Here is an 18,663-nt window from a genome sequence, read left to right as displayed (position 1 = left end):
GTGATGGGAGTTGGAGTCCTACAAGCGTCTCCTGCGCGAGAGGTAAAGGAGATGCGCTCCTCGCGAGATTTTTTCTTCCGCACACCTGCTGACACTTTGTGCACAGTATTTCTGTTTTTTTATTATTTCTGTTTCATTTTTGATTTGTGTGCCGCCTCCCCACAAAACTGTGGCACACGTGGTGGTTTTGGAGTAATCCAGGTTAGTTAATTTTTTTTAAAAAAAATTTTTTTTAATGTTTTTAATTTTTTATTCTATTGTCTTAACTTTTTGGTGCGTGTGGATCGGGATTTAACAACAAAAAATTAATAATACAAATTTCATTGCCCTCCTATAATAATTTACATTGTAAACTTGAATTGTTTTCGGCCTTCATTTAATTTTAACTATTGTTTTTAACTTTAAACAATGGTGCTGTGTTAGTTTGGTGTTTACTTCCCAAGATAGAAATTTTAACTATTATTCATAATGCAATACCAAAAAAAAATCATTGCCACCTTGTAACGAAGAGTCGGACACGACTAAACGACTAAACAACAACAACAACGATTTAAATTGCACAATTAAAAACAGCTTTTAATAAAATACAAAAGGCCATTTCGCGCAAAGTACTAAAAGCATGATTGCTATTATAAAGTATTTACAATGAGTTATTAATAATATAATAATATAATATAATAATAATATACAACTGTAAGGATTTTACTAATAATCCTTTCAAGGATAATAATTTGGCAACATTCAAGGATCATAATATAGTACATATAGTATTTCTATATTTCATTGATTTCAATCTCAAAGCGGTTTACAAAACATAAAACGATAAAATCAAGAAAACAACCCTATTTAAAACATACAAAAGTTAAAATATTGGAACGATGAAAGTATATAAAATATTAAAACGATAGAAATATCCTATTATATATCTATATTATAGTGCTAGTTTTATTATAGCAGATAATAGTACATATTTACCATAATATTATAGTACGCTATTATACGAAATACAGTAATATTAAAAACCTGCTAGCTACAGCTGTACATAGTTTCTGGAATATAATTGTTTATAAACGGTAGGGAGCGTCCTCCTTGAAAGGCGAGGTTCAAATGTCCTCAGTCAAAATAATGCAATTATTTTAATAATATTGCTAAATATTAGTATGACTCAATATTCATATCATCAAACATTATTATGGAGGAGTATTTTCTCTCACTTCCCTTTGCCTCATGGGAAATGTAGTCCCTTAGAAGCTTAATTTCCACAAAACTCGCGAGAGCGCCTTCCTCTCCTTTCATTGCATAGCCAAGTCTCGCGAGAGCAGCTTTCTCCCTCCCATTTCGTGTCAACTCCCCGCGCAGCGCTTGCCGGGAATCGTAGTCCGCCCCGTCTCCCGCTCCTCGCTTCCCAGCTACTTTATGCTCCCTGCAGCAGCAGCCGAAGCCGATGTTAAGAAGCCGCTGGCCTGAAAAGACCGATTTCTTCACCTCTCTCCTTTCCCCGCATTCTCCCACCCCCTCAACCAGGCGTGGACTACAAATCCCAGTATCCGTCCAGGCGCGACCATCTTGCCTCTCCTTTCTCCTCTCCGCCCCCCCCCCCAGAATGCAACGCGCCTGCGTCAACGACGCTGGCGGCGGGCTTTCCGCGCGGTGCATTGTGGGAGAAGGGTGGGGACATCCTGAGAGCGATGGACGGCAGCAGAGATGCGCCAGGTGAGTCTGCCCTCCCCCGCCCCGCCCCTTTCCAGTCAGGTAAGCCCCCCCGCCCCCTCTCTTCTCCGTCCCCCTCCCTCCCTCCCCAATGGGCCCCCACGAATTGGCTCCCCCTCCCCAGTATTAAAAAACCACCCCTTTCTCTTCCTTCGCTGGGCCTTCCAAGCTCTTTCTCTGCTGCGGCGGCTTTGGGGGTCGCCAAGATATTACTGCAGGTCTCGTCGTTGTTATTATTGTTACTACTACTACTAATAATAATAATAAAATTCGTTAGCCGCTTCATTTCACCCAAGGCAATCCAAAGCGTCTTAAAAAATACTAAACATTTTAAGTGCAGTGGTACCTCGGGTTAAGAACTTAATTCGCTCTGGAGGTCTGTTCCTAATCTGAAACTGTTCTTAACCTGAAACTGTTCTTAACCTGAAGTGTCTGTAACCCAAGGTACCACTGTGTTCATTTTGCACCTGCCTTTTGACCACTTGCAACCAAGTGAAGATGCCCGAGTGCCAGGATGGTGCCTGACGTCTCCCCCCATCTGGGGAATCCCTGGAGCTGGGCTGTTTTCACTCACTAAGACAGCTTCCTGTAGAATTCTATCCGTTATATTTTATCTGCACAATAGAGAACAAATTTCTCTAACCAAGATGCTTTTTCTGTGCAGCCTGAGCAGCAGCAGTGAACAACATCATAGTTACAGTGGTGCCTCCTGTTACAAACGCTTAGGGTTACAAATTCTTCGAGTTACAGACTCCGCCAACCTGGAAATAGTACCTCGGGTTAAGAACTTTACCTCAGGGTGAGAACAGAAATTGTGTGGTGGCAGCGGGAGGCCCCATTAGCTAAAGTGGTACCTCAGGTTAAGAACGGTTTTAGGTTAAGAACGGGCCTCCGGAAAGGATTAAGTTTGTAAGCAGAGGTGCCACTGTAATTGTTGTTGCTTGTCTTTGCTTACCCCACTGCCCTGCTCAGAGTTGTGAAGGATATTCTTACATTATGAATCGTCCTTGTCACTTTTAAGAAAAAGAGGTCAGAATAGGCCAATAGATATGCGGGCTGTCCCTGGATAAAGTGACTTTTCTTATTTAAGTTCTCACAGTTCTTAACCTAGCTCAAGGTTATCCTCTAAACTAGCCAGATGTTTAACTGAGAATCAATCACATTCAGTCCATCCTTTGAAAAAATAAGATTTTAGAGCCGTCATGCCCAAAAATGGCAACTAGACATTCTGGTTTGGCAGCTGTAACCTTTGTTTAAGGAGCCTTTTGGCTCCTAGCTTATATATCTGAGTTTCTTAACACTGGGCTCAATCCCTGACATCTTCAGGCTGTCTGAAATCCTGGCAAGAGCCACTGCCAGTCAGTGTAGGCAGTGCTTAGCTATTTGGACCATTGTTTTGACTCATCTACATGCCAGATCCTGCTTTCAGCTGAGGGTTGTAACAGATGTCCTTTGAACCTCTTTCCCTTCGCAATGATTATATGAAGGGTTAATATAATTTCTTTTGTTTTCTTCTGGTCCCCCTTCTTCTCGGCCAGGGAAAACCAGCCGGTGGTTTGGCATCACCATGCCCAAATCGGAGAAGACCAATGTGAACATCCTCCACCAGGAGAAGCTGATCGCCCAAAAGAAGCGGGAGATCGAGGCCAAGCTGGAGCGTCAAGCCAAGCGCAGCCACTTGGCTAGTAAGCAGGCCTCGCAGGCCAGCGAGTACGTAGGATTGCATTGTTCATACCTTTCTGATAGGCTGGGAGCAATGGGCAGGCAATTGCCTGTGTGATAGGGCCAGAGGATGCAGGAAAGCACAGACGTCTAATAAATATACAAAGTAAGTGTCTCCGAGTGAGTCTTTGCTCTTCTCATGTCCCATTCCAGCTGACCTCTGAGGAGAGGCTGACTGCATTTGCCTCAGGTGTGAATTGAGCATTAAATTATTCCTGATGCTCGAGATTTAGCAATCAGATTATGAGGCTGGCTGCTGTTTTGATGCAATCTCCTGATCAGCATCTGCCATGGGCCAGATATTCCTGGCATGAGCAGTCGCTCTGAGCTTCCTTCCAGTCTTGTGGCATCAGCACACAGATCACGTGGAAGTCAAGGGGATGGGATGGCAACCGAGGACACACAGTCCTCCTTTTCTGAGTCTTTTGAAAACAGTGATAGAACTCTGTAAGAATGAGCATAGGCTTAATTTGCGAAGAGAGGGAGTCTTAGTTATTGGATTATTATTATTTTTTGCTGGTGGGGGAAGCTGTGCTCCACAGCAGCGCTGTGACCTCTAACCTCCTCCCCCTTTAACCCCACAGTGATGACAGCGGAGATGGGGAAAGCTCTGTTTCCAACAAGTTTGCCAATGATGGGAGTTTCCTCCAGCAGTTCCTCAAGCTTCAGAAGGAGAAGTTGGGCAGTGGTAAGCACTTGTTCCTGAGTCCACTCTGCCAATTCTGTGTGCCTGTTGTAAGTCCCAAGGGCAGGGAATTTCTTTCAGCACAAAGAGTCATGTTCTCTTCTGGACAGATCTTTTGGGGGCCACATGTCAATAGCAGGCAGGGCAATGAATGTCAATTTTTTCCTTCTATGCAGTAGAGTGAGTTTCTGCACACACTCGTGCACCAGCCCTCTCAAAGAAACCCGTTTTCTTTTTTCTTTCAACTTTTATTGAAGTCAAACAAATCAACGCAAAAATTTTTGCAGAAGTACAAATACAAAATAAAAATAAAAAATGTAGTATATCAGGAAGAAATTTAAATCAAGTGAGCAGACCATTAGGTAAGCTAAATTTTGCATTGTACCATGGAGAGGGAGTCCAGGTATTGGCTATATACATGATTAAGTTGTCCCCAGACAGCATGGAATTTTTCAGGATCCTCTGAGCTTTTCGCCACATGTAATTTATTTCTTTGTGCGCACTTCCTGTTTGTAGGGTGCTCTCTCCAGAGAGGCTCACATGGCACCTTTGTTACATATCTTTAGGCACCAGGGGAAAGCATTCCTCTACACCCAGACCTTTGGCTTTTAAACAATGTCCTTTTAAAGCAGGGTGAGGGGTGGGTTGTTGAGGTGTTTTTGTTTGTTTGTTTGTTTGTTTTACTACTATTATATTTATCTTGTGTTGTATGTTGTGTCCTGAACCCGTGGTGTACCTGGCAGCAGGCTAGTATGCCAAGTCCAAGGGTCAATCCACACAAGTCCAAAGGTCAGGAATGAAGTTCAAAGTCAGAGCCAAGTCTCGAGTCCAGCAGTCAGGATACAGCCCAGAGCCAAAAGCCCAGTCCCATAGAGGTCCAGGAGCACTGAAGCCAAGGTCCGCCAACATAGGTAGTTGAGCATACCCAGCACCTCAGCTCTGCTTCACGTTTGTACTTTCCATGCTGAATGCAACATCTGGGCTTCGTGAGGCATGTGACCCTCACCTGCTCCATGCCTACTCCAGCTGAGGAAATCACATCCCTCCTTCCAGAGCTAGCAAGCCCCACCTGGACAGCTAGGGAGCTGGGCTGTGGATCCTTGCTTCCTCAGCCTTCTGGAGTGACCCTCCTGCTGCTCCCTACGCCTCAGAGCCTGCTATGTTTGTGGGGACACGGGCCCCTCTGGCTATTGCAGTGGGTCCTGCTGCTTTGGTTCCTGTGCACTGACCCCCCCCCATCCCCTCGCCATCCTCCATCCCCAGTGTGTCCCAGTCCCAACTACACCCCTTGCCGGGGTCCTCTTCCTCCTCCCTGTCATCCTTCCAGTTCATGACATGTTGTAAACTGCCTTGTGGTCTGTTGAGGAAGAGCAGTATATAAATTTGGTTAATAATAATAACAATACAGTGGTACCTCTAGATACGAACGGGATCCGTTCCGGAGCCCGTTCGCATCTAGAGCCAAACGTAACTAGCGACGGCGCGTCTGCGCACTGGTGCATTGCTTTTTGCCGCTTCTGCGCATGCGCGTGACGTCATTTTGAGCGTCTGCGCATGTGCAAGTGGCGAAACCCGGAAGTAACGCACTCCGTTACTTCCGGGTTGCCAAGGAGCGCAACTCGAATGCGCTCAACTCGAAGCATATTTAACCCGAGGTATGACTGTAATGTCAGCCTCTGTCTCCCCACCCCTCCAGACGCTTCCTCCAGCTCTGCCAAGGCCTCTGCGGCAACCCCCCCGGCTGCCAGCACCGCAAAGAAGCCCTCACTGAGTGGGAAGCGCCCCAACCTGAGTGTCACCAGCATGCTGAACCAGGTCAAGAACTACACCCATTCCAAGCAGACACCCGTGACCAACCGCCTCAGTGTTTTCCAGTCGCCAGACGATGAGGATGAGGAGGAAGACTACGAGCAGTGGCTGGAGATAAAAAGTAAGTGACATTTCTTTACAAAGCGAGGGAACAGGGCCCTCTGCCCTGCACAGCTTCCCGTCGTTTTTCCAAAGGGGGATTCTGGCCAGCTGAAAAGATACTTAATTTGTTTGAGCGCTTAAAATTCCACTTGGTGTTGTAAAAGCAGTTAAAAACGTGCCTTGAGAGGGAGGCACATGTCCAGGTCAGGACCAACACCCTCTCCCCATGCCCCAGCCTTATTTATTGATTAATCCCACACTTGAGCCAAAAAAGGGCTTTTAGGATGGACCTAACACATCACTCTTTGCCCTTAGGCCTACCGTCTTAAAGGGACGCAACAAAAGGAAAGTGAGCTGGGAGGGTGTAGTTTAGACCACAGTTGAGGAAACCTTGGCTTGATATACTGTAGTTGGGAAAACCATGGTTTGATAGCCCACAGTGAGTAAACTGTGGTTTGATATACCATAGCTGAGTAAACTGTGTAAACCAGACAATTGTACAAACAATAACAAGGAGGTTTACAAAATAAAACCAAAAGCAATACAGCGTAGACACAGCTGCCCCAGTGTTCAGTAGGTGTTGGTAGGTCAGTCCTGCGTGCCTGCACCTTCCTCCCCACCCCCACCCCCGTATTGAAAGCATCAGGCTTAGGTTGCTGCCTGCTGTGGCTCCATCGTTTCATCCTCTTTCTCCTCGTTCCACCCACCCCGCTCCCTCCTTCTCCCCCGCCGTCTCGTGGGCCTACTGCTGTGGTTCTTAAAGAGGTAATGTGCCTGTTGGGTGTGTGAGTTGAGCCCCAGTACTGACAGCCTGCTTAAAGTTTGTCCCCCAGAGGACACCCGGACTCGCCGAGTGGTGGAGAAGCTGGCCAGGGTCGTGGCGGAAGGGGGCCCCGATCTGGAGAAGGTGGCGCTCGAGGACTGCAAGGACAACCCGACTTTTGCGTACGTTTGCTGCTGTTCTTGTGCATCTCCCCTCCCTCTTCTCCCTCCCTGGTGTGGTCAGTCATGGTGCAGGAAGCCAAGGACAGCCCTTGACTCCCCTCCATGCTTGTTGCTATCCACCTCTCCTGCTGTGCACCTTTTACACCAGGATGCTTCCAAGACCCGATCCCCCTTAATGCCCTTTTTTCTCTCACACCCCTCAGATTCCTGCACGATAAGAACAGTCCGGAGTTTCTGTATTACAGGAAAAAGCTGGCGGAAATGTGGAAGAAGGGTCAAGATCCAGAAGAGGCCTCTTTCCAGAAAGGTAAGGCGAGGGTCATTGCTCCCCTCCTGCAGTTCTTGTGTAAGCTATCTTTTTATAGGCAGAACTCTCCAAACTATTCATGTTGGTGACACACTTTTAAGACAGGCATCGTTCTGTGACACAGTAATTCAGTTTTGCTAGCAAACCGGAGGTTAAACTAACCCCTTTCCAGCCCTGGGAGGAACACACCTACACACTGCAGTCGACACACTAGTGTGTCATGACTCACAGTTTGGAAAGTTCTGGGCTACCGGCTGGGTGTGTGTAGAGATCAGCCTGGCTAGCATGGCACCCTCCAGATGTTTTGCACTATGGCTCCCATCAGCCCTAGGCAGCACAGACATTTTGGACTACAACTCCCACAATGCACCGTTGTGCCTGCCAAAACATCTGGAGGGTGAAGTTTGGTGTTGATGATATTAGAGCTGAGAGCTTTCTTTAAAAAAAAAGGAGATTGATCTACTGATTAATCAAGCAGCAGATTTTTAGTTTTAGTTTTTTTAAAAAAGATAATTTGGCTGCTACCCTAACCCCTCATAACATGACAGGAAGCCCCATTGAATTCAGAACAACTTAATTCTGAGTAGACGTGGCTTGGGTTGCTGTTAGCTGCTTTTGGCTCAGATCCGTTGAAATCGATGGCGACTCACTTGAGGCCTAGTGTCTCCAGGGACCTGCTCTGAGCATGCCTAACTCTTGATCCAGCCTTAATTATTTCTTGAAGAACTAATATCCTGCCTTCAGGGTGCAAAGCACCAATCAAGAATAGTTTACAACATTTTGTATTGTTGTTAGTATTTTCAGAGGCAGTAAATGCTTCTCAGTACCAGTTGCTGGAAACGACAGGAGGGGAGAGTTGCTTTGCACTCGGGTCATAGAATCATAGAACTGTAAATAATGGTAACAGTTCAGTCCCCTGCAAAGCAGTAACCATTAATTTGCTTGCTATGCGTGTCTTTTGGCCATTTGCAGACGTACCATAAAGACAGCTAAAAATAGTTTTTAAAAGCAGTCTAGGAAACCTGCTGTGAAGGTAGGTTTAAGCAATTTGAATGAAAACTCCTAAGGCGGACCTCAAGCTGGAAAAGCTTGTCAAAATGAAAACTGTTTGTGAAGAATATGGATTTGGGGTGTTTCAGAACAAGAGGAGGGTGCGCTGGATCAGGTCAAAAGATCTAGGTCACCGTCCTGCCCTAACTGGCCAGCAAGGGGCCCCAATGGGGAAACCCACAAGCAGGATCGGGGCGCAAGAGCCCTCTCCCCTCCTGTAGGTTCTGGCAGCTGGCATTCGGAAGCATCGCTGCCTCTGAGCAGCAGCCAGGCTTAGGCCTTTACCAGGTGCGACATTTCGTCAGTAGACCAACCTCCTGAAAACACATACAATGAATTGGGCACAGATTCCTTCAGACAGGGTGACAAGCTTAGTCTAGCACGCCTGTCTGCCTTGTGGTTTGCAGGTGTGAGTCCCACTGTTTGTGTAACAGAGCAGGGTGGGGTGGGGGGAAATGCTCGGGGTGGGGGGGGACCAGGAGGGGGTATATCTGTGCCAGGAGTGAGCAACCTCTTGCCCTCTGGGTGTTTCTGAGCCATCAGAGTTTTTTCCAGGCCCTTTTACATGCACAATGAGGCAATTGTGTGCCTTAAAGTCAGTGGTTATGCTCTGAGACCATACATTTAAAGTGCCCTGAGAGCACTGCAAACAGTCTTGGCTTCTTCTGGGAGCTGTAGTTCATTAAGGGGGCTGGAAGTACATTATTCCCTTCAAAGAGTGACAATTCTCAGAGTGCCCTGTGAAGTGGGGTTGAAGGTTAAATCTCTCTGGGTATTGATCCGGGGAAACCAGCTTTTCAAAGGCTGAGAGTCATTTACACCTCTACCACCCCCTTCCTTCTTAGCGCCCCCGCCCCCGGTAGCCCCCACTGCCCCCAGGGAGCAGTTGACAATATTGGGACTTAGCTGTGGATCTGTTCTGAGTGCAGCCGGCATTATTTCCTCCTTTTCTGTTTGTGATCAAAGTGGGGAGGCGAAAAGGCAAGAAACAGACTGAGAAAGAGAAATTTTAAACCCTCCTCTTCCCGCTTATTCCGTCCCCTCCCCTCCCGGGGTTCCTTAAAGCCAGATTAAGAGCTTGTGGCTGTTGGGTGTGTGAGTTGGGGGCACCGTACTGACAGCCTGCTTAAAGTTTCGCCTCCAGACGACGAAGAGACCAAGGACTGCGCTGAGAAGCTTGCCAGGTTCGTTGCCGACGGGGGCCCTGTGGTGGAAATGGTCGCCCTGAAGAACCACCGGGAGAACCAGTCCTTTAGGTGAGGAGGGTATATAAATGTAACAACGAAGTAATGAGGAAAGTGTATGGTTGGCATAAATCTCCTGAATCTCCTACCCACCTTTCTTTGGTGAACTAGGCTCACCTGTAAGGAAATTTTTTCTTTTTAATCAATCCACTTGCCATAACAGCCCTTATATCACTAGGTGGTGCCACAGCTGTTTGAATATTTTGAATAATGGTTACCGTATTTTTTGCCCTATAGGACACACCGTCCCATAAGGCACACCTAGTTTTTTTGGGGGGAAATAAAGGAAAAATAATTTATTTCCCCCCCCCAGGCGCAGGGCTGGGGCGGGGGAAGCCCGAGCTTCCCCCGACCCCAGCCCCCAGAGCAGGCAACTCTCCGCAAGCAGCGGGAGCCCAGCGCAGGGCTCCCGCGCCTTGCGGAGAGGTGCGCAAAGTCTGGGGGCGCTGGGCTCAGCGCACCCAGCCTTCGTCATGCAGGCAACTCTCCGCAAGCAGCGGGAGCCTGGCGCGGGCTCCCACGGCTTGCGGAGATCTGCAGGAAGCCTGGAGAGCGAGAGGGGTCGGTGCGCACCGACGCCTCTCGCTCTCCAGGCTTCAGCGAAAGCCTGCATTTGCCCCATAGGACGCACACACATTTCCCCTTCATTTTTGGAGGGGAAAAAGTGCGTCCTATGGGGCGAAAATACAGTACTTAATTTTATTACTTCATCTCAGTGCATCATTTTTTTAAGTTTTGCACAGTATTTCAGTTTTGTTTCATTTTTATTTTTTTACATGCTTCAGGATTTGGTATATATTATGTGTAGCTCGCTGCATTCTTTGACTATTTTTTTATATTCCATTGAGTTTAACACCAAATCGGGTATTGCGAACATTACCATTGTGGGAGATTTCCAACTTCCATGTTTTGAACAGTTCTTGTTGGAAAAATGTGACATTCATTGTTCTCGTTCTTAAAAATCCAACAAAAATTATTAATGAATTTAATAATAATAATAATAATAATAATAATAATAATAATAATAATTTTATTTGAAATAGATTTTCTTCCCTTTAATTGGCCTTTGTACGCTCCTTCTGCGGGATGCAGGTGGCGCTGTGGGTTAAACCACAGAGCCTAGGGCTTGCCGATCAGAAGGTTGGCAGTTTGAATCCCTGTGACGTGGTGAGCTCCCATTGCTCGATCCCAGCTCCTGCCAACCTAGCAGTTCAAAAGCATGAAGTGCAAGTAGATAAATAGGTACCACTCTGGCAGGAAGGTAAACGGCGTTTCCGTGCACTGCTCTGGTTCGCCAGAAGCGGCTTAGTCATGCTGGCCACATGACCCGGAAGCTGTACGCCGGCTCCCTCGGCCAGGAAAGCTAGATGAGTGCTGCAACCCCAGAGTCAGCCGCGACTGGACCTAACATTTGGGATCCCTTTACCTTTATGCTCCTTCTGCAGATTTTTGTATGAGCCTGGCAGCTCCGGCTACAAGTATTACCGGCAGAAGCTGGAGGAATACCGGAAAGCCAACGACGACGCTGAGGGGGTCCCTCCCATCCCGGCAGCCAACCTGAAACGCAAAGTCCCTCCCAAGGGGGCTCCCTCTCCTTCCTCTTCCTCTTCCTCTTCCTCCTCTTCCTCCTCCTCCTCCTCCTCCTCCTCAGTGGCACTGCTGCCTACACCAGCTGCTCCTCCTGCAAAGCCACCGCAACCGCAGCCACAGCCACTGCCACCTGCCCCTGCCACCAAAAAAAAGAGGAAAAGCCGGTGGGGCCCAGAAGAGGAGAAGGTGGACTTGCCTCCCCCAGAGCTCGCTCAGCAGACCAAGGACCCCTCGCCCACCCCGTTGTCAGGTGAGTGGCGGTTGCGGGTCGGGCAGCGCTTTGTTCATCCCTAGAGATCACGGCACTCCTGGACTGCTTTAGAGGGGAGGCTCTCCTGTTCCCACACTGGCCAGCCAGCTGCCCCACAAGCAGGAACAGAGAGCCTTCTCACCATTCTATGGTAGACTGGCTCTCTCCATGGAGGCTCCTCTTAGGGGTCAGAAGAAACTAGGAAGAGCCTGGCCGCTGAATCAGGCCAAGGAGACCCATCTAAGTCCAGGGTCCCACACTCAAAGTGGCCAACCAGGTGGGAAACAAGTAGGCAGGATCTGAGTACAAGAGTCCTCTCCTCTCCTGCAGTTTCCAGCCAGCGGCGTAGCGTGGGTTGTCAGCACCCGGGGCAAGGCAAGTAATTTGCGCCCCCTAACCCGTTTTCGTGTGTAAACAAATCCTGCGTCCAGTCACGCTTCCTCTGCGTGGCTCTGCTGTTTGGAAGCTGACCTGGCAGGAGAGCAGAGTAACAGCAGCGGTCCTGCGTCCGTGTGAGAAAAGGGATAAATCAAGTCCAAAAACAGTTCGGTTCTTATCTCTAGAAGCGTTTATTTACAAGCCATAAATCAGTCTCATTCCATCGGACCTTTCCGGCATCGTGCTCCAAAACACACACACAGCCTGCAGCCTCGAAGCTGAGCTGTGTCTCAGGCAGAAGCGAAAGCAAGTCTGCACACAGACAGTGACTCTCTGCCTCAAGCTCCTCCCAGATACAGGACACCACGGAGTTTTAACCCTGTCAGTTCCAAACTCCACAACCCAGGGCAAGGCAAGTAATTTGCGCCCCTAACCTGCTGCCGCTGCCAGCTTCTTCTTGCTGCTGCCTGGGCTGGGGTATTTACGGTAAGGTAGCTACGGCAGCGGCGGGTCTGTGTCAGGTGAGGCAAGTTGCCGCTGGTGCTGCCGCCCAAACAATGCCACTTGCCCCCAGGAGGAGGAGGGCAGAGAAGCGAGGAAAATGCAACATGGCCCAGCAGCTGCAGCAGCAGCGGCGGCGGCGGAGCTGTGAGGAGGGGCTGCCTGGCGCGCCCTCTGCAGCCCTGACACGTGGGGACCGTGGCGAGCGCTGAGAGCCGCTGCCTGCCGGACGCCTTCTGCCCGGACGTGCGCACAGCTCGTCAGTTCCGCGAGACATGGGGCTCTGCTACAGCCTGCGCCCGAGGCTCTTCGGCGACTCCGGAGGCGGCGAGCGCCCCCCCCTAGATGTTGCGCCCGGTGCGGCCTGCCCCCTTGCACCCCCCACGCTACACCACTGTTTCCAGCAGCTGGAATTCAGAAGCATCACTGCCTCTGACCCTGGAGGCAGAGCACAGCCTTAATGGCTCGTAGCCATCAGTAGCCCTCTCTTCCATACATTTGTATAATCCGACCCAGCTGGATGCAGCCTACTGTTGATGGAGTCGGCAGGGCATAGCGACTCCAAGTGTGTCACAGACTGGTGGGAGGCAGCAGCCAGGGAACCCCCAGAGGAGGAAGGCTCAGAGCCTGGGAGTTGGTGGTGGGGCACCGAGGAGAGGTCAGAGGGAGAAGATTGGGAAGATGTGCCGGATGCTGACGGAGCAACAGGGTTTAGTGAGCGGGAAGAGGCTGTGACAGGGAGCAGTTCAGACTCTGAGGCTGAAGCAATTGGGGGGGGGTCCCAAGAGGCTGCAGTAGAATCCAGGGAGTCTCTCCTCTTTCTGGCTGTGACAAGCTCCCTCCACCCTAGTCTTCGAGAATGCGCAGAATAATGAGGAGGGCAAAACAGAGGCCAGAGGTGCGCAGGCACAGTTTGAGACTGCTTGGGAAACATCTGGGAGAGGAGGAGCCTTAGAGAGGGTGGAAGGCAGGGACCTTCAGTCCTGGCAACGGCTCCATAGAGGCAAGACCACCTGGGAAGGGTTGCTAAGTTGTATGCCATTTCCTTGAATAAAGGAACTGACGAAAGCCTGGCATCTTTCGTGCTGACCTGTGTCAGCCCTGACACTAAGCTTGTGAGCTATTGCAGTATATGTGAAAAAAGAAATCTAATCTCTTGACTCCTTCTTCCCCCACCTCACTCCTCCTGGCCATCCGCTTCCTGTGTTGGGCACAGATAGAAGTAGGGGGGGATACTGTTTCCCACAGTGTGCAGTCAGGGCTAACCCTTCCGATGTTCCTCCTTGTCTTCAGTCCAGGACCTCAAAGGCCTCGGCTATGAGAAGGGGAAGCCCGTTGGGCTGGTGGGGGTGACGGAGCTTTCGGACGCCCAGAGGAAGCAGCTGAAGGAGCAGCAAGAGGTAATGAGTTCACATCTCCGCTCTCTCAACGCTTGCTACCTGCCGTCAGGAGTTCGAGTCTTCCTCAAGCGGGGGCCCAGTTTGGTGGGCCCGTCCGACTTCTGCAGGGGTGGGGGAAAGCATCATTCTGTCACCCGTCAGTCACGGCTTCTTCTTTCTCCACCCGCTCCCAGATGCAGCAGATGTATGACATGATCATGAAGCACAAGCAGGCCATGCAGGAGATGCAGATCATGTGGGAGAAGACGGTCAAGGAGCACCAGTCTGGCTATGACAGCGACGAGGAGGTGGACAGCGAGCTGGGCACCTGGGAGCATCAGCTGAGGCGCATGGAGATGGACAAGACGAGAGGTGTGCATGTCTGGCAGCGGGGCCTGGTGGTAGGCAAGATGGGATGGCAGGCCCTCGTGCAGCCTTTCTCAACCTTGGGTCCCCAGATGTTGTTGGACTACAACTCCCATCATCCCTGAGCTCTGGCCTTGCTAGCTAGGGGTGATGGGAGTTGTAGTTCAACAACATCTGGGGACTCAAAGTTGAGAAAGGCTGCACTAGGCGCTTCTGCATATTCCCATTTCTGGAAGCCACACAAGAGGAGTCGTGAGCCAGAAGCAGGGGACTCAGCTGATCAAGGCAACTTGAGCTGGCAGTACATCGCCGGCTGCTGCCAGCACAGCACAGGCAGGCAGGCGGGAGTGAGGTGTGCTGTGCTGGCAGTGGCTGGGGAGCCATAATGTATCACTGGCTCATACCGGTTTCAGACTATTCACCGTAATGTCGCCCACGTCTTCAAGGGGTTTGTCTCTTGCATGCCTTCTGGTTAATCCACAGAAGAGTTTCCACACTGGCAAGGCGATAAGACCCTTCGCTTTTTCAGCAGCTGGTGCATTTGTTCCTTAAAAAACAATGAAAGAAGAACTTCACATTTGAAGAGTTGAGGCTGTGCTGCCTCCCCACACAGCACAGTGTTCACTATGGAGCTCGCTTCCGCAGGAGGCAGCAGTGCATCTTTAGGTGGCTGTAAAAGAGGACTGGGCAAATTCACGGCGGAGGGCCAGGCGATCAACGGCTGCAGCCACAGTAGCTGTGCTCTGCCTCCACAGTCAAAGGCAGCAATGCTTCTCCGTTTCTGGAAATCACAGGAGTGGAGAGTTGCTCTTATTCTCAGGTCCTGCTTCTGGGTTTCCCATCTGGGCACCTGGTTGGCTGCTGTTTTTAATCCGTCTGCCTCTCCCCCCCCCCATGTCCTTTCATCCTCCTCTCTCAGAGTGGGCGGAGCAGCTGACTCAAATGGGCCGTGGGAAGCATTTCATTGGGGATTTCCTGCCACCTGACGAGCTGGAGAAGTTCATGGAGACCTTCAAGGCCCTGAAGGTAACATGCTTTTGCACCCCCTGCTCTTCAGGCCCCCCTCCCCATCTCTCACACACACCTCTAAGTGCAACATGCCGGAAACAAGCTTGCAGGGAGTGCTGTCTCCCTTGTGGGGTCCCAGAAACTGGGCTGGACAGATCCTTCTGCTGGATTCTGCAAATCTCTTAGTGTCAGTAACAGCAGAGTTTGATTTCAGCTATGCTCTCATTAAGCCTTTGACCTGGTTTGGAACTGCCCCTGAGCATGAGCAGAGGGCAGTTCCCTTGCTACTGAACAAGTACAGTGCCCTGAGCCCTGCCCGTAGTGGAGAGGGAAATGGTTCTGTTTGTGGCTGGCTGGCTGCTCCTTTCCAGAGAAGCTTTCACATTCCACCTCCTCTCGAGGAAATCAAATGCCAAGTGAGGCTACCCTCCGGGCGTGGCGTTAGGAGGTGATCCAAGGCACCTGTGCCCCAGAGCTTTTGTAAGCAGTCAGCACACACACCCCAACTTTGCTCTCCCTCACAATGCAAAGGCCCCTGGTTTTCTTTAACCTTACAGGAAGGTCGCGAGCCAGACTACTCCGAATACAAGGAGTTCAAGCTGACCGTGGAGAACATTGGTTTCCAAATGTTGATGAAGATGGGATGGAAGGAGGGCGAAGGCCTGGGCTCGGAGAAGCAGGGCATTAAGGCCCCCGTCAACAAGTATGCACCTTGTCTCCATCTCTCTCCTCCACCTCCTCTTGGTTTTGTTTTTTTTACTAGGGTCTGCTCCTACTCGCCTCCCCACCAACCCCTTTCCCTTCTACACCTGACCAACCCTCCCTTTTGCATCTCACCTGTCCCCTCTGTTCGCCCCAAGCTCCTTTGTGCCCCCAGCAGTTTCTCTCTCTCTCCTGCCTGCCATCGTGCAGGAGTTGGCATGGCCACCAACTGGCAGCTACATGAACTGCACCATGACAACAACCTCACGTTCTTATGTATATAGGAAGATATGGCCTTCCCCCATACTTTGCCTTCCTGGACGTGACCCAGGGAGGCCACTTCGGTGCTGCTCACACAGCAGCTTGGCTTCACTCCATTGTCTCTTGAGACAGATGGATGCCAACACCAATCTGGAAGCTCTGTTGGTGGAGCATGTGCCTTGCCCGTCAGGTGGTAAGAATCTGTCCCTGGTACAAGTCAGCTTCTGACTCCTTTCCTAATAAGCACCCATGGAAAATCAACTTGGCCTCTTTTTCTCCCTCGAAACAGGGGCGTGACAGCAGTAGATGGGGCGGGGTTTGGGATTGACCGCCCCGCCGACCTGACCAAGGAGGACGATGAATACGAGGCGTTCCGCAAGAGGATGATGCTGGCCTACAGATTCCGGCCCAACCCGCTGGTGAGATCGCCTGGACCTCATTCTTCTTAACCCTATGCCACCACCTTCTAACCCCTGCCCCACTGACAGGGCCTCCTGCAGCCCTGCCAGCCTGGTCACCGACATGCTGCCCAGGGGGCAGCCCCGCCTGCCAACTTCCTTAGCTCCTCTAATCTCAGTGCTGCCCTTCACTTAAGTTGGCAGGGAGGAGGATGGGAGCAGAACTAGAATGAGTTGCTTCTCTGCCTCTCAGGGTTGGGCAATAATCTGGTTTTCAGCTTTGTGACATATTGCCAGCTAAATACCACAGTATACTGATATATCACAGTGTCTGCAATAAGGATGGAGCTATGTAGAGGCGTTGGTTGGCTTCACGGTTTTCCCCACATTGTGATTTTTGCATAGTGCGCACACACACATCATGATTCACAATACATTGTCAGGTCAGCGGTTATGAAACTAATATCATGATGTGGACTTCAAATCCATTTTGGACAATATATTGCCCAGCCGTAACACACACTGTGATTTGAGATATATTGCCAGGTCTAAAAGTATGAAATCTTTTGTGATATTGATCACAATATGGACTTCAAACTTGTTTTGGATGATAATATCCAGCCCTACTGCAGGCCCCACCCTCGAGGTTTGTGAGAGAGCTGGAACTACACAGAGGGGTTCCTCTTTTCTTGGCACCAGTAGGGAAGGGTTGTCAGGTTTCGTGCACAGGCTGCCAGTCCGCACCCACATCCCACCCAGGCCGCTTGCCATCTTTTCTCTGCGGAGGTGGATGTTGGGGGGAGGGGACTGGGGCTCTCCTGTGCTCCCCTTAGCCCTCCTAACTCGTCCTCTGACCATGTTTTCTTCCTCTTTCCCCGCTACAGAACAATCCCAGACGTCCGTACTACTGAGACCCAGCGACCTGCTTTTCCTCCCCTCTTTTCAAATCGTCGGTTGGTTGGTTTACTGTGTTGCGTTTATGGAATCGACATCTCTGCCCCCAACACCACCCCGCTTTTCCTTTGAAAGCACTCTTGTTTTTAAAGAACTCAAGACCGGTCTTGTTCGCCCAGCCCATAGCGATCATGGGGAGGGGGCTGCGCTGTTATTGTTGTCTACCCCCAAGTAAAGAAGCAGCTTTTGGGATTCCAGTAGCTGGATTTGGGTGAGAGGGTTTGGAAGTCAACCCCCACCCCGAGTTATCGCTCCCCAGGGGGCTGTCAGGAGTGAGGTGGGTGGGGTTGTGTGTTTGGGAATGTCTTCAGAAATATTGGCTGAGGAACACACAAACACACACACTTACTTGATTTGGGGCAGTCCTTTCGCTCTGATTGCCCAGAGGGGTTCCTCCTGTGCTGGTGCAGGGTAGAGCAAGCGAGGGCATTTTGACCCACATAGAAGCAGGGGGCAGGGGGTGCCAGGGTGCCACCTCTAGAGAGAGGCGGTGGGGAGATTTGGACTCTTCCCCCCCCCCACACACACACATTCTCTTTTCAATAAAATAAATAAAATCAGGCCACAATATTCATGTAGGGGAAGCAGCCAGAGCGCGGGGGTGTACACACACTTGCCGGGGGGGTGTCATGGGGTGATACCAGCAGTGGAGCAGAGAGGTGAGGCAGAACCTTTTGGGCGATGGTAGATCCTGTTTTGGAGGGCAGACAATCCCTCTTCCCTCCACCCCCCACTTTGCTAGGAATGGAAATTTGTTTACTTGCTACACTGAGACAAGGGGTCCCCCGCTCTGCCTGGATTCTCACTGAAGTGGAAGCTGAAAAGCCTCCAGGTTCTCCCCCGAAGGAGAAAGTTTGGGGCAGGGGTGTGGAGAGATGGAACGGAGACGGGCGTTCCCTCCCCAAAACGTCTAGGGAAGCCCCCTTGCCCCAATATACATCTCATTCTCTGCTGTTTTAGTCGAGATTCTCTCCTTCCTTTCTCTCTCTCTCTCAACTCCCACACCCCCATAGCAGACTTGTACCACTTCTATTATTATTATTATTATTATTTTGGGGTGTCGTGACCTTTTTGGTTTCTATTTTTATTATTATTATTATCATCATCATTTCAACAATGAAACTGTAGCGTTTGGCTTTCAACAAGTTAATAAAGCTGTCTGTAAATCTAAAGGGCAGGTCTGTCTTTTGTTTCAAAAACCCACATAACGTTTTGGGATTTCGCCAGAGAGAAGGGGTGAAGCCGCCTGATGCGCAGGAAGCAGTGAGTGCAGGTCTTGCAGGAAAGGTTGCTGGAAGATGG

General features: G+C 50.1%; 1 protein-coding gene across 1 annotated transcript; it reads left to right on the top strand.

Annotated features, from left to right (window-relative positions):
- Positions 1 to 1,570: 1,570 nt before the first annotated feature.
- On the top strand, positions 1,571 to 18,533 carry SUGP1 (SURP and G-patch domain containing 1). The gene is made up of 14 exons (XM_079960725.1): positions 1,571 to 1,713; positions 3,249 to 3,420; positions 4,017 to 4,120; positions 5,814 to 6,047; positions 6,850 to 6,973; positions 7,177 to 7,280; positions 9,463 to 9,586; positions 11,020 to 11,414; positions 13,587 to 13,693; positions 13,867 to 14,044; positions 14,958 to 15,064; positions 15,604 to 15,749; positions 16,299 to 16,428; positions 17,292 to 18,533. The coding sequence occupies exons 1-14, from the start codon at positions 1,689 to 1,691 to the stop codon at positions 17,316 to 17,318; spliced, it is 1,977 nt and encodes a 658-aa protein (XP_079816851.1). The 5' UTR covers positions 1,571 to 1,688; the 3' UTR covers positions 17,319 to 18,533.
- Positions 18,534 to 18,663: the final 130 nt, after the last annotated feature.

Source organism: Podarcis cretensis (genome assembly GCF_951804945.1).
Source record: "Podarcis cretensis genome assembly, chromosome: 18".
Lineage (NCBI taxonomy): Eukaryota > Metazoa > Chordata > Lepidosauria > Squamata > Lacertidae > Podarcis > Podarcis cretensis.
This window is presented reverse-complemented; position numbering and strand designations above follow the sequence as displayed.

What these genes read in the sequence shown, in the direction of transcription:
- SUGP1 (XM_079960725.1), top strand. Translation starts at nt 1,689, where the DNA reads ATGGACGGCAGCAGAGATGCGCCAG. An exon ending in AGACCTTCAAGGCCCTGAAG is followed by an intron (nt 15,065 to 15,603) that starts GTAACATGCTTT and finishes TTAACCTTACAG; the next exon opens with GAAGGTCGCGAGCCAGACTA. An exon ending in GATTCCGGCCCAACCCGCTG is followed by an intron (nt 16,429 to 17,291) that starts GTGAGATCGCCT and finishes TCCCCGCTACAG; the next exon opens with AACAATCCCAGACGTCCGTA.